The sequence below is a fragment of the Delphinus delphis genome, chromosome 5 (assembly GCF_949987515.2).
Source record: "Delphinus delphis chromosome 5, mDelDel1.2, whole genome shotgun sequence".
In the NCBI taxonomy this organism is placed as follows: domain Eukaryota; kingdom Metazoa; phylum Chordata; class Mammalia; order Artiodactyla; family Delphinidae; genus Delphinus; species Delphinus delphis.
In genome coordinates this window covers 102,965,752-102,979,144 of record NC_082687.1, presented here as the reverse complement: position 1 = coordinate 102,979,144, position 13,393 = coordinate 102,965,752, and the positions used below count along the sequence as shown (strand labels likewise).

General features: G+C 43.9%; 1 protein-coding gene across 2 annotated transcripts in view; it reads left to right on the top strand.

Annotated features, from left to right (window-relative positions):
• EVC2 (EvC ciliary complex subunit 2) overlaps positions 1 to 13,393 on the top strand; it is a 138,617-nt gene that overhangs the window by 70,176 nt on the left and 55,048 nt on the right. For both annotated transcript variants that reach the window (XM_060011807.1, XM_060011806.1), the window contains exons 10-12: positions 3,492 to 3,816; positions 9,528 to 9,767; positions 11,979 to 12,154. In XM_060011807.1, coding sequence (XP_059867790.1) covers positions 3,492 to 3,816; positions 9,528 to 9,767; positions 11,979 to 12,154 — 741 coding nt within the window. The remainder of the gene's footprint in view (positions 1 to 3,491; positions 3,817 to 9,527; positions 9,768 to 11,978; positions 12,155 to 13,393) is intronic.

The window sequence follows — 13,393 nt, the reverse complement described above, 5'->3', positions numbered from 1 at the left end:
ACCAATCAGGTTTCATTTTTTATGACATTTGATGTTCTTGTCCTTCTGAGGTTTTCAGGTAAAAGCCAAAGCTCAGATTCTCAGGAAGTTGGAAAAAGTTTTATCAACCTTTTGCTCTCATACCTAAACAAGCAAATAAACCAACTAACAAACAGACCCCAACTCATTTGCCACCATGGGAGGTTGCGATGACACCAGCTCTTTAACTAGCAAAGAATCAAACATCTATCATAATTATAAGCTTTATGTCAGAGTAACTGCATTATTGAGGAGAGAAAGTTCTTTGTGAAGAATTCCAGCTTAAAAAAATACAGAAGAAATGATAGAATTAGAAAGTGTGATTTTTCAACCCCTGATGATATCATGGATCTAGGTAACAATTACAATGTATACTAAAACCATTAGGTGAAAGGTAGATAGGGAATTTCATAATATAGGGATCATGCTGGAACCACTTGAACTTGTGATCCATCTTAGTATTTACCCATTGTATGATCCTACAGGAAGCACACGGTACTACTTATGGTACATTTTAAAAAAACAAATTTAATCTGACTCTAATCAAGACCTTAGATCTAACTAGTAGTTTGTGGAAATACAAGGGATAGAGGAACAATGACACCCTTTGGAAGCAATCAGCCAAGTCCAGAATGTGGGACGTTCTGCAGGATGAACGACCAGGTTTCCCCAGCAAATCATGGAAGGGAAAATGGAAGGGCAGAGGGCTTCTCTGGTGGCGCAGCGGTTGAGAGTCCGCCTGCCGATGCAGGGGACACGGCTTCGTGCCCCGGTCCGGGAAGATCCCACATGCCGCGGAGCAGCTGGGCCCGTGAGCCATGGCCGCTGAGCCTGCGCGTCTGGAGCCTGTGCTCCGCAACGGGAGAGGCCACAACAGTGAGAGGCCCGCGTACCGCAAAAAAAAAAAAAAAGGAAGGGCAGAATGATATAGAATAAAGTGGACTTAGTCAACATTGTGGGATTTTGTTTGGTTCTTGAATTAAACTTTCAACTGTAAAAATTATTTTGGGACACTTGAGGTAGTTTGAATAATGACTGATATTAATTATTGGAATTATTGTTTAACACTTTAAATATGATACGGTTAAATGGTATTGAATATGATAATGACATCAAGGTTAGGCAAAACTGATATACATAAACACATATATACACATATATAGACATACATATGCACGTGTGTGTGTATATATATATATATATATACAGTTGACAGTTAACGATGCATACTGAGGAAATTAAAGGTAAAATGAAAAATCTGGGGTTTGCTTTAAAATGCTAAGAAAACTTTTTTTTTTTTTTTTTTGCGGTACACGGACCTCTCACTGTTGTGGCCTCTCCCGTTGCGGAGCATGTGCTCCGGACGCGCAGGCTCAGCGGCCATGGCTCACGGGCCCAGCCGCTCCGCGGCATGTGGGATCTTCCCGGACCGGGGCGCGAAACCGTGTCCCCTGTATCGGCAGGACTCTCAACCACTGCGCCACCAGGGAAGCCCAGCTAAGCAAACTTTGAAGGGAGTAACTAAAACAAGATTGGCAAATATTGACAGTTTTCCAAGTTGAGTAATGATTACATTGGGAGTCTGATTATTCTACCTACTTTAAGTGCCTGAAAATTTCCATAATAAAGTTTTCTTTTTTTTTCTTTTCATAAGTTTTAAAATTTTTATTTATTTTATTTATTTATTTTTGGCTGCATTGGGTCTTTGTTGCTGTGCATGGGCTTTCTCTAGTTGTGGTGAGCAGGGGCTACTCTTCGTTGCAGTGCGCGGGCTTCTCATTGCAGTGGCTTCTCTTGTTGCAAAGCATGGGCTCTAGGTGCATGGGCTTCAGTAGTTGTGGCACACGGGCTCAGTAGTTGTGGCTCGCGTGCTCTAAAGCGCAGGCTAAGTAGTTGTGGCCTATGGGCTTAGTTGCTCCGCGGCATGTGGGATCTTCCTGGACCAGGGCTTGAACACATGTCCCCTGCATTGGCAGGCGGATTCTTAACCACTGTGCCACCAGGGAAGCCCCATAATAAGGTTTTCTTAAAACCCTTATATTTTTACAGTCAGATGCCATTTTCTCCTATCAAATTATTAAATATATTTAAACATTTTACAGGGAGGGGTGAAATAAGGATCCTACTGCATTGCTGGGGAACTTCTGGAAAGCAGTTTGGCAGGATGCCCTAAGAGGCTTAAAATATTGCTAGCATTTGACCCAGTGATTCCCTTTGTAGAAATCATACTGAAAAAATCATTGTGAATATCAAAAACTCTTTACAAAGATGTTCACTTCAGGTTATCTTAGACTTTGAATTTTGCAAGTAACCCAAATGTGCACCACTAGAAGAATGGTTAATTGAATCATGGTACACCACATCATGAAGTATTTTGCAACCATCATAAAGGAAACTTTTACAGTTTTTAAATACAACTGGAAGATGCCTGTTACAACATTAATTGAAAACAGGACAAAACTATACTTGCATCTATGTAAACAATATACATCCACGGGGAAAATATGTGTAGACAAAAAAAAACTGGAAGCAAATACAACAAATACCTCCATTGGTTCTGACTGGGTGATAGACCTACTGTGAATGAAGTCTTTTTCTGTGTTTATTTTCCAGATTTTTCTATCATAGACATAGTTTTGTCCTGTGCATCTTGTAATAGTTTTATAAAGGTATAACCAACAAACCACAAAATTCACCCACATTAAGAGTACAGTCTGATATATATGTGTAACTATATATAGCTGTACAACCACCATTACAACATTACAATCAAGTTTTAGAACCTGTGACTCTGTGAAGTATCTCACAAATATTTCTTGAGTAGACTTCATTTTTAGAGCAGTTTTAGATTTACAGAACAATTGAGAAGATAGTACAGAGAGTTCCTACGTACCCTGTACATAGTTTCCCCTGTTATTAAAATCTTCTATTACTGTGGTACATTTGTTAAAATTAATGACCCAATACTGATACGTTATTATTAACTAAAGTCCATACTCATTCAGATTTCCCTAGTTTTTACTTAATGTCCTTTTTCTGTTCCAGGATTCAATCCAGGGTATTACATTACATTTACTTGACATATCTATAAATTAATTTTTAATTGGAAAAAAGTAAAATGAACCTAATTTTTCAAATCCTCCAAATATTTAACCATTTTTCTCCTGGTCTTCTTGTTTTTGTTGACTTGTTGCTTGTTGACAAAGACCATGTCTTATATTAATTATATTCCTTGTAGTTTCCAACATGGTACCCTGCAAATTTACTAAATAATATTCTGCTAATTTAGTCACTGTCCTTCAATAACTGGATGGAGCAGAAGAGAGGGAGAAAAGGAAGAGAAGGAAGGAAAAGGAAAAAAAAAAAGAAAGACCTTACTTTACAAATCAGTTGAAACCTCAGAGCTCTGAGGGACCTTTGGTTTCTGCTGTGATTTTATGTAATGGAATTCTCTTGACCTTTGTGTTTCCCAGGCTGGAAATTGCAACCCTGAATCGGGCAGACTCAGATCTGGAAGCTTGTCGAACCCAAATCAGCAAAGATATCATTGCTCTTCTACTGAAAAATCTGACCAGCAGTGGCCATCTCTCCCCTCAGGTAGAGAGGAGGATGGGTGCTGTTTTCAAAAAGCAGTTTCTGTTGCTGGAGAAAGAAATTCAAGACGAGTATGATCGGAAGATGGTGGCCTTGACAGCTGAGTGTGACCTAGAAACAAAAAAGAAGACAGAAAGCCAGTACCAGAGGGAGATGGCAGCAATGGAGGAAGCAGAAGAGGTGCTGAAACGTGTTAGTGAGAGGGTAAGGCAACTTTGAAAAGAAGGCTTTCCTTTGCCTCCCTCCTTCATCATTTATCCATCCATCCATACATACATACATCTACCTGCCCATTCATCCATCCACCCACCCATCCATCCATTCTCCCCACCTACCACCCTTCCATCTATCTGTCCATGTACTCATCCATCCATCCATTTATTCACTCACCACCCATCCATGCATCCATTCATCCAAACTCCAACCCATCCATCCATCCGCCTACCACCCTTCTATCCACCTGCCCATCTACACTTCCATCCATCCATCCAGAATTCATTTAGAAAGCATTTACTGATCACTACTGTCTAGGCAGTGAAGGTACAGAGAGCACTGAGACATGGTTCTTGCATTTGAGAAGTTCACAGTCTAATGAAGGATTCTCGCATATAACACATGTGAATTCATTCAGCCATGTTGTAATAGAGGTACGTTCACAGTGCTGTGGGGTGTCATGGGACAGGTAGAATGGCTTCATTCACAGAAAAGCATGTCCACAAGAGCACAGCTCCGGGGGGTTGTGATGTCAGTGCACACGTGTGTCCGTCTGGACTGCACCACAATAAGTTCTCTCCAGCACGGGCTCTGGCGTCAGACAAACCTGGACTCATATTCTAGTACACTCCAGCTCAGCTCCGGAAGGCCTTAACTAGCCTCTGTAAGTCTGTGAGTCAAGGCCGAGGGCGCCCCCCTCTCAGAGCAGCTGGAAGAAGTAATGCAGGAAAGGAGCCCCGGGTGTGGGCTGCAGTAGGCTCTCGTGCACAGTGCCCAGTTCTGGGATCTCTGACCTCTCGGCCTTCCCAGGGCTGGTCTCTGTTGATCGGAGATCAGCTCTCATTTTCCTAAGAGAGTGTCAGTTTCCGTCTTGAAAGGAATCACGCCAGAGTTTTTTCCCGGGCGCACCAAATCCAGTCTGATTTCTACCTTCCTCCATGGAAGAGATGGCTGGTTCCCTCTGGTGACTTGAGCCCACATAACCTGTTCTGAAAATTTATCAACCTAGGGAGGCCTAACATCTTAGGAACGAGCTTCTGAACTCCTAACCTCCCTTCTGCAGACTGGCAGCCGTGCACAGAAATCCTCTGGGAGAGAGTAGAGAGCTCTCAGGGTGACAGCGCCTGGCTCTCAGATGGTCGGTCACCTGTGGTCAGACTACGGGCTGGGCACTTAAGCAGAGAGGTGCGATTCACGCTGTCTCACCCCCAGCCACTCCCCTGCAGCTGGGGTCCCCTCGCCTCAACACACATCTCATTTTAGGGTGTGGCTTATTTTCTGTTTGGCTCCTGTATGGATTTCCTGTAGCTGCTGTAACAAATGACCACAGACTTAAAACAACAGAAATCTGTGGCTTAAAACAACAGAAATTTATTCTCTCACAGTTCTGGAGGCCAGAAGTCCAAAATCAAGGTGTCAGCCAGGCATGGCCCTTCTGAAATCTCTTGGGGAGAATCCTTCCTTGCCTCTGCCAGCTTCTGGTGGCTCCAAGCATTCCTTAGCTTGTGGCTGCATCCCTCCAATCTTTTTTTTTTTTTTCGGTACGCGGGCTTCTCACTGTTGTGGCCTCTCCCGTTGCGGAGCACAGGCTCCGGACGCGCAGGCTCAGCGGCCATGGCTCACGGGCCCAGCCGCTCCGCGGCATGTGGGATCTTCCCGGACCGGGGCACGAACCCGCGTCCCCTGCATCAGCAGGCGGACTCTCAACCACTGCGCCACCAGGGAAGCCCTATCCCTCCAATCTTGACCTTGGTCTTCACATGGCCCCATGACCCTGTCACCTCCACTTTTGCCTCTTTTAAGGACACTCATCTTTTGATTTAGGACCTAGCTAAATGACCCTGTATTATTATCTGCAAAGACCCTTATTCCAAATAAGGTCATGTTCATAGGTTCTGGGATTACGATGTGGATGTATCTTTTTGGAGAGGGGGCAACGTTCAGCCCACCACTGTTCCCCTGGCTGACCGTGCTCTCTGACCTCCATCCATGATTGCACAGGTCAGCACTGTGTTTCCTTGAGTCCAGCACTTTAAAAGAATGTGTTAAACACACTGTTCACTGTTTCAGCCCCAAACAGTCTCATTCTCTCTCTCTCTTATTTCCTCAATTTGTTATATATTTTTTTCTGATAAAAATAATACGCATTCAATGAGGGAGGCTTGGAAGGTACTCAGAAGCAGAGGTCGGCAAACTGGGACCCATGAGTCCAATCCTGCCCGGCCTGTTTTTCCTGGCCCTTGAGTTGAGAATGGTTTTTACATTTTTAAAGGATTGTAAAAAGTAAAAACAAAAAAAGAATATGTGACAGAACCCTGATGTGTCCTGCAAAGCCTAAAATATTTATCTGGCCTTTACTGAAAGTCTGCCAACTCCAGCTCCAAAGCATAAAAGGAAAAACCCAGAAAAAAATTGAAACACATTCCACCAGTCAACAGTAGACAAACATTCATTCAGCCTGTTTGTTGAGTTCCTGCTGTGTGTCTGAGCCTGGAGACGCCACTATGCTAAGGGGACCCCATCTGTGCAAGTCATTCCATCTTAGAGTGACTTTGTCATCTATTCATTTATTGTAGTATTCTTTAAATAAAATGCATGAAAATATTTTGGCCATATTATTCCTCCAAGAATTAGATTTTGTTTTGTTTTTTTTAAAAAAAAAGCTAAATGAGGAGTATCAGTTTTTTTGAGTAAAGTTTAGGAATTCCAGTAATTAGTATAGCGATGAAATCTGTTCACATTTAAACATCTATATGATCCCGTACAGTCTGTAAAGCGTTTCTGCATGGAGAAGCTCTTAAGGGTAGTGGCAAATATAGACTCTGAAGGCAGGTGGCTTCGGTTTAGATCTCACTTTCTTCCTCCAGAAGATGCCTTGTTCAGGCTCCTTGGGTCTCGGTTTCCCCATCCTTAAACTGGGCGTAATAATGATGCCTGTCATGTAGGACTGTCAATACTTGTATAGTACTTAGACCGATGCTTGGCAGTGTCAGCCCTGTTCTATCCAGTTTCATTATTTAGTGTAATCTTTAAAGAAGCCCATGACATAAAACAGTCAGGATGTGAAATCTTTCCAGTTCAAGCTGGAGAAACAGAAGCCCAGAGGAGAAGTGTCTTGCCCAGCTTCCTGCAAGCAGCCACTGGCCGTTCAGCGTGTGTACTTTGTAGGGGGACCCTCTTCCAGATCCACGTGCTTCCCAGCTACTTGGAGAAGAGGCAGCAGCAGCGCATCCTGCCCTGAGCTGCCGGAGGTTTCCTAACTCCTTTGAGTGTGTCTTAAAGGAAAAGATGCCTTAAGGGCAAGAACTCTTAACGCTGGAACCATCTCTGGGGGTTTTATTTCTATAAAACATTTTCACAATTTGTCCAGCTTGCTAAATTGAGTACAGGGAGTGTCATTTAGTACGGTCATAATTTCCTGACGCGATTTCACATTTTTGATGGCCTAGAGTCAGCGCGATGAGCAGTTGTCAGAACAGCCTGGCACAGGCCTGCGATTCTCGAGCCAGGATCGAAGTACCCTGTCCTGATCCAGGCCTCCCAATCTCTCCATGCAAGTTGCTTTTTTAGGCCTTTTAAGCCGAAGGATAAACATGCCTCATTTCTCTGAGAAGTCTATTTTAGTGGAAAGTTCAATAGGGAGTTGGGGGTGAGTGACCATTATTTTAATGTACCTTTAAAAATGCACATTTGTTGCCAATATTTAAAATATAAAATTTTGGATAGAAAATCCAGACTTTCAGCTTCTCTTAAAAAAAATGGAAAGATATGGCCACACCAGGTGCGTAGTCCTGCAGCGCCCCCTTTGGTGGGCTGAGCAGTGGCTGACCCCGTAAGCAGGGCTTGCTCTCTCTACTATACCCCAGTCCCCAATGCCCCCTAGTACAGTGCTTCCCAGGCTACCTCACATGACCTCCCCTGCTTGGCAGGCCTCCGTGGTGTCCCCTGTTTTAGGATTTAGTCTTCTCCTCTGTGCCACAGAAGGATTGAACTAGAGCAGGGGATGAACACATTTCTGTGGGTCTCTGGACCCCCTTAGGAGGGCAGTATACATGGAAATGGGGGGGACTCCCACCAAAAGTTATTTTAAGGAGCATTTCACTATGACACAAACACATTTCCTCATGCCTTATTCTTCAGAAATACTATTCTAAGCAAGGACAGATAATTACGTTTTAGGATTTGCACGCGCGCACTCAAGCACGTGTGTATGCGTGTGTGTGTGTGCGCGTGCACGTGTGCTGTGTGCTTGCTTTTTGTCCTGGCTGTGAGGAGTTAAATGGATTTCACCCCTGTTTCATTCCTATTAATTAAAATAAATTGAGGTTTGGAGCTTGTCGAATTGCATACTGTCAAAATAGAAGGTCACTTTCATGGATGAATGGACCTACCTGGGCACCAGCTACTCCCCTGGTAGCAGAGCATCCCTGTGCTGCCCAGAACCAGGGGCCCAACACCCTCATTGTGGGTGACTTGCATTCTGTAATTTAGATCAAGTCAGCTGTGAATAACTACTTCTCTCCAGAAGAGAAGACCCCTTCAGCTTTGCCACATAATAATCTGACCATTGGAGTGACAGTCCCATCATATTCAAAGTTTATGTCCACACTCAGAGGGAGGGAATTTCTGTGACGTCTTACACCGGGGGCCAGGAATCTTGGGGGCTTCTTAGAATTCCGCCTCTGCACGTGGAATGACTAAGACACCCTCCTGCGGCATGAGTCTTTTGAGGTAATGGGAGTGCAGATGCATCAGGAACTTAGTGAAGGCGTGTCACCCCCCTGCTGCCCTCCCTCTGGACCACATAAAGTGGAGGCATCCCAGGAGCCACTTCCTACCTCCCCTTTGCCTCCCTTTTAACACAAAGGTTATCAGCTTGGGCCTGATTGCTCGTATTTTTTTCTTCATCTAAGTTAAGGATGAAAGATGATGGAAATAAGCGTGAGAGCCTAACAGCACAGTCCATTGATGTTTCCATTTTGTGGGCTATTTTCAGGCAGTTTGATTTGAAAATTTCCACTCTTGTGAATTTTTTTCTTTGAGATGGTTCTGGAAAACGTTAAGATAACAGGGAGGACAGGTTACAACAGCATTTCCCAGAGTTTAGCAGCTTCCTCATGGCAAATTTGGGATTCAGTGTGTGTGTATGCCTGTGTGTGTACATGTGTGTGTTCCATGTGGGTGTGCACACACATGCTTGTGTGTGCATGTGCACATGCGTGCTCTGTATTTGTATTGCTGCGTGTGCCTGTATCTTTGTGCATGTGTGTGCACTGTTCGTTGCTGTGCGCGTTTATATGCCCTGTGCATGTGCATGTGTGCACATGTGTGTTGGTGGTGCATGTCTGTGTGCTGAGCGTATGTGTATGTGCCTGTGCACGTGCATGCATGTGTGTGCGTGTATGTGCATTACTGCTGTGTGCATTGATATGCACTGTGTGTATGTTGGTGGTGCATGCATGTGTCCTCTGTACACGTGTGTGCATATGCACGTGCATGTACGTGTGCCTGTATGTGCATTATTGCTGGGTGCATTTATATGCACTGTGCACATGTGTGTTGGTGCGTGCATGTATGCGGTGTGTGCGTGCATGTATGTACATGTGCACGCGCGTGCATGTGTGTGCTCACATGTTGTACACATGTGCCTGTGCATGCCTGACCAGTGTGTCACCTCCCACGTGCCCCGCTCTTCTCCACAGTCCGCTATCGAATGCAGCAGCCTCCTGCGGACCCTCCATGGCCTAGAACAGGAGCACCTGAGGAGGTCCCTTGCTCTGCAGCAGGAGGAAGATTTTGCCAAGGCCCACAGGCAGCTGGCCATTTTCCAGAGGAATGAACTGCACAGTATCTTTTTTACCCAGATAAAAAGTGCTATTTTCAAAGGGGAACTGAAGCCAGAGGCAGCGAAAATGCTGCTGCAAGATTACTCTAAAATACAGGTAATGCCTCAAATGAGGCTCTCTCTGATGGAGGAGTCATTTTCCTGAACTGTTTCAGTAAATTTCTCCTCTTTCTGAGCTAAGTCCTATCTCTTTTGTGCTGGGTTCCAGTGAACTAATGCTGTCTTCCTTCGACCTCTTGATGCGGCGGCTGAGTTTCCAATAAGCAGGGCAAATGGGGGCTTGAAGCACAGGCCTTAGACTCAGGCTCACCTGGACCTGCATTCCAGTTCCACTACCCATCAGCTCTGTGAATTTAAGCAAATTGCCTAACTTCTCTGAGACTCAGTTGCCTCACCTGTAAAATGAGGGTAATAGAGTCCCCACACTAAAAGGGGCATGATGGAGATTTCATGATCTAATTCATGGAAAGCCAGTGCTTGGCACAATATATGGTTAATATATATAGTGGTTAAAAATATAAATATATATGTGCATACACGTATGTATGGCAATGTATGCCTAGGGTTTATGTTCTCTGTCTCGATATTCTTGGGTGAATTTGTGGGTGTTTTTGCATGTAAGCTTGAGTGTGAGTGTCATTAACCCAGACTGAATAAATTCCTAGATGACTGTGAAAATAGTTTATGAGACTGTCACTATTTTTATGAGGCCTGCCTGAGGCATTTTACCTGTGCCTGTACACACAGTGCATCACTGGTGTGCAATAAAGCACCAGATTTCTGGTCCTGGCACAGGCCTCGTGAGTGAGAGCTGCAACAGATCAGGGCTGTCCCACGAGGAGACCAGGCGGCTCTCGTGAGCCTTTTGGGAAGAGAGGACCACTGTCAGAAAGCACTGGGCATCTTGGCATGAAGAGAGCCGGCCAGCCTCTCCGTTTTGCTCTTGGTTTTTCCCAGTAAAACTTTAGGAGAGTAAATAAAGTCCTGGGTAGGTATTCAGACCCCACAGCATCACTTAGGGATTAACAGATTTTGCTGTCGTTTTGCCCGCTCCTCGTGATAAGCTGTGGCTGACTCTCCATGTTGGAAAGAACACGTGTTATTGTTAATAATACTGGGGACAAAAAAGTAACAGCCCTGGTGACAGTCCCAAGGCACAGACAGATTAGGATTTGAGGATCCCGACTCTGAGCTTCCCGACGGCAAGGGCTCAGGTCAGCTGACTCACGTGATCCAGCTCCGTAGAGGATAGAAATGTCACCACAGTGTTCCTGCTGTATTGATTCTGCTGCCAGGAGCTCTCAGAGGGAAGCTGGCATTTGGCCACATCCCACCGACCATTCTGCTTTTCACTGTCAGGAGAGTGCAAATCCTCAGGTGTTGGACCTGGAGAGATTATAGCTTTTGTGTGGAAAGAAAAACATCATACGTTTCTTATTGAACAAAATGTTGAACTTTCGGGTAACCCACTGCATGGACAGTATTTCCCCAGATGGAAAAAAGACAGCAGAGCCAGTCAATGGGATAGTACACTGAGGCTGATGTTTTAATTACCGTGGGTTCAATTACTGCTGGTCTGATTATTATGCTACTGGTTGAAGCTGGATTTGGGAGGCAGCCTATTATGAAGTTAAAACACAGGCCCTGGAATTAGATGGCTGAGTTCAAATCCCTGCTCAGTCATTTACCAGCTGTGTGATATGGACTCAGTTTCCTCATCTGTGAAATGGGAATAATAGTATCGTGTCCCTAAATTAAGTTACAAAAGACGAGAAATGCTCTGGGTCCAATGCCAGGCCCAGCAAAAACACCCAGTATATGCAAGGCTATTATTACTCTCTTGTGTTGCTTGGGTTCTTATGCATTTTGTACATTATAAGAACTTTGTGCTACTCTGTGACCAGGCTCATCTCATGTCCTCCATGAGAGTGGGAGTTCTGGGGTCAGAGCCGGTGGCTAATTTATCCCAGAACTTCAGCACCTGTCCTGGTGCTGTGTTTGGGGAGCACCACAGGTGTGACTGTGCGCGTGGGTGAAGGATGCCTGAGAGAAATTTATATTCCATTTCTAGGGAAGCAAAGTTAGTTGTTTTGATAACTCTTTACCATCTGGGTCTCAAATGCACTTCTCAAAGCCCTCATTTCTTCTGAGCTTTTGTTCGAGGCAGGGACATTTAAGGTGTTAATCCCAGGGCTTCTATCCCCGTGTATTTTCTTCAGAAAGGAAATGTAATATTTTAACTGACTAGAAAGAATTGTCTTTAAATTTTATTTAAGCATACTTTCTTGATTTTTTTTTTTTTAAACAGGACAATGTAGAAGAGCTAATGGACTTTTTCCAGGCTAGTAAGAGATACCATCTCAGTAAAAGATTTGGCCACAGGGAGTATCTGGTCCAGAACATACAGTCATCAGAGACCCGTGTGCAGGGCCTGCTTAGCACTGCTTCTGCTCAGCTGACCCTCCTTATCCAGAAACACGAGAGGTAAAACCCCCAAACCACCCAAAATGATGCAGACAAACAGCCTTGCCCCCAACGTTCCTCATCAAAGACCATCTACTTCTGTTCATGCAGCGCATGCACTGGCTGCTCCTGACTTATTTCTTAAGAATTCTCTAGTTGGAAGAATCCTTTGCATTACAGAATTTTTAAAACATACCCCATAGTCGAGACAACCATACAGTGAGCCGACGTGTGCCCGTCATCAGCTTCAGTAGGTACCAGCTTGTGGGCAATCTTGATGTAGCTATACATCCCTGCCCTGAGTTATCTTAAAGCAAATCCCCAACATTTCATAGAGAAATCAATGGTGGAGGCTTTCATGAACTGTGTGATGGGATAGCCCACTTCTCCTTGAGCTCTAGGACACCGCTGGCTCTTGCATTCACCTTTGTTTTTCTTTTTTTTCGGGGGGGGAGTTTGTTTTTATTTTTGTATTTTTTTAATTGAAGTATAGTTGACTTAGTTTCAGGTGTACAGCACAGTGATTCAGTTATACATACATATATATATCTATTCTTTATCACATTCTTTTCCCTTATAAGTTATTACAAAATATTCAGTATAGTTCCCTGTGCTATACAGTAGGTCCTGGTTGGTTATCTATTTTATATATAGTAGTGTGTATCTGCTAATCCCAAATTCCTAATTTATCCCTCCATGCCTTTCCCCTTTGGCAACCGTAAGTTTGTTTTCTACGTCTGTGAGTCTGTTTTGTAAATAAGTTCATTTGTATCATATTTTAGCTTCCACATATAAGTGACATCATATGGTATTTGTCTTTCTCTGTCTGACTTACTTCACTTAGTATGATAATCTCTAGGTCCACCCATGTTGCTGCAAATGGCATTATTTCATTCTTTTTTATGGCTGAGTAATATTCCATTATATATATATATATATATATATATATATATATATATATATGCCACATCTTCTTCATTCATTCATCTGTCAGTGGACATTTAGGTTGCCTCCATGTCTTGGCCTTTGGAATTAAGTAAAAATACACAGATGCTTATCTTGGACTCTGAGTATCTTTTCTCGGCAGCACTGGGGTACCATGCAGCCAGGTAAATGGTGCTGTTCGCTGCAGCCTCTAGCCCTTCGGCAGCGTTCCTTCTCAGCTAGTCTATGAGACGCATAATTGTCAACAATGAAATTTATTCTTTGTAGGTTACAAGCTTTAAAATGAGTAGGGCCATGACGATAAGGTTGGCTTTC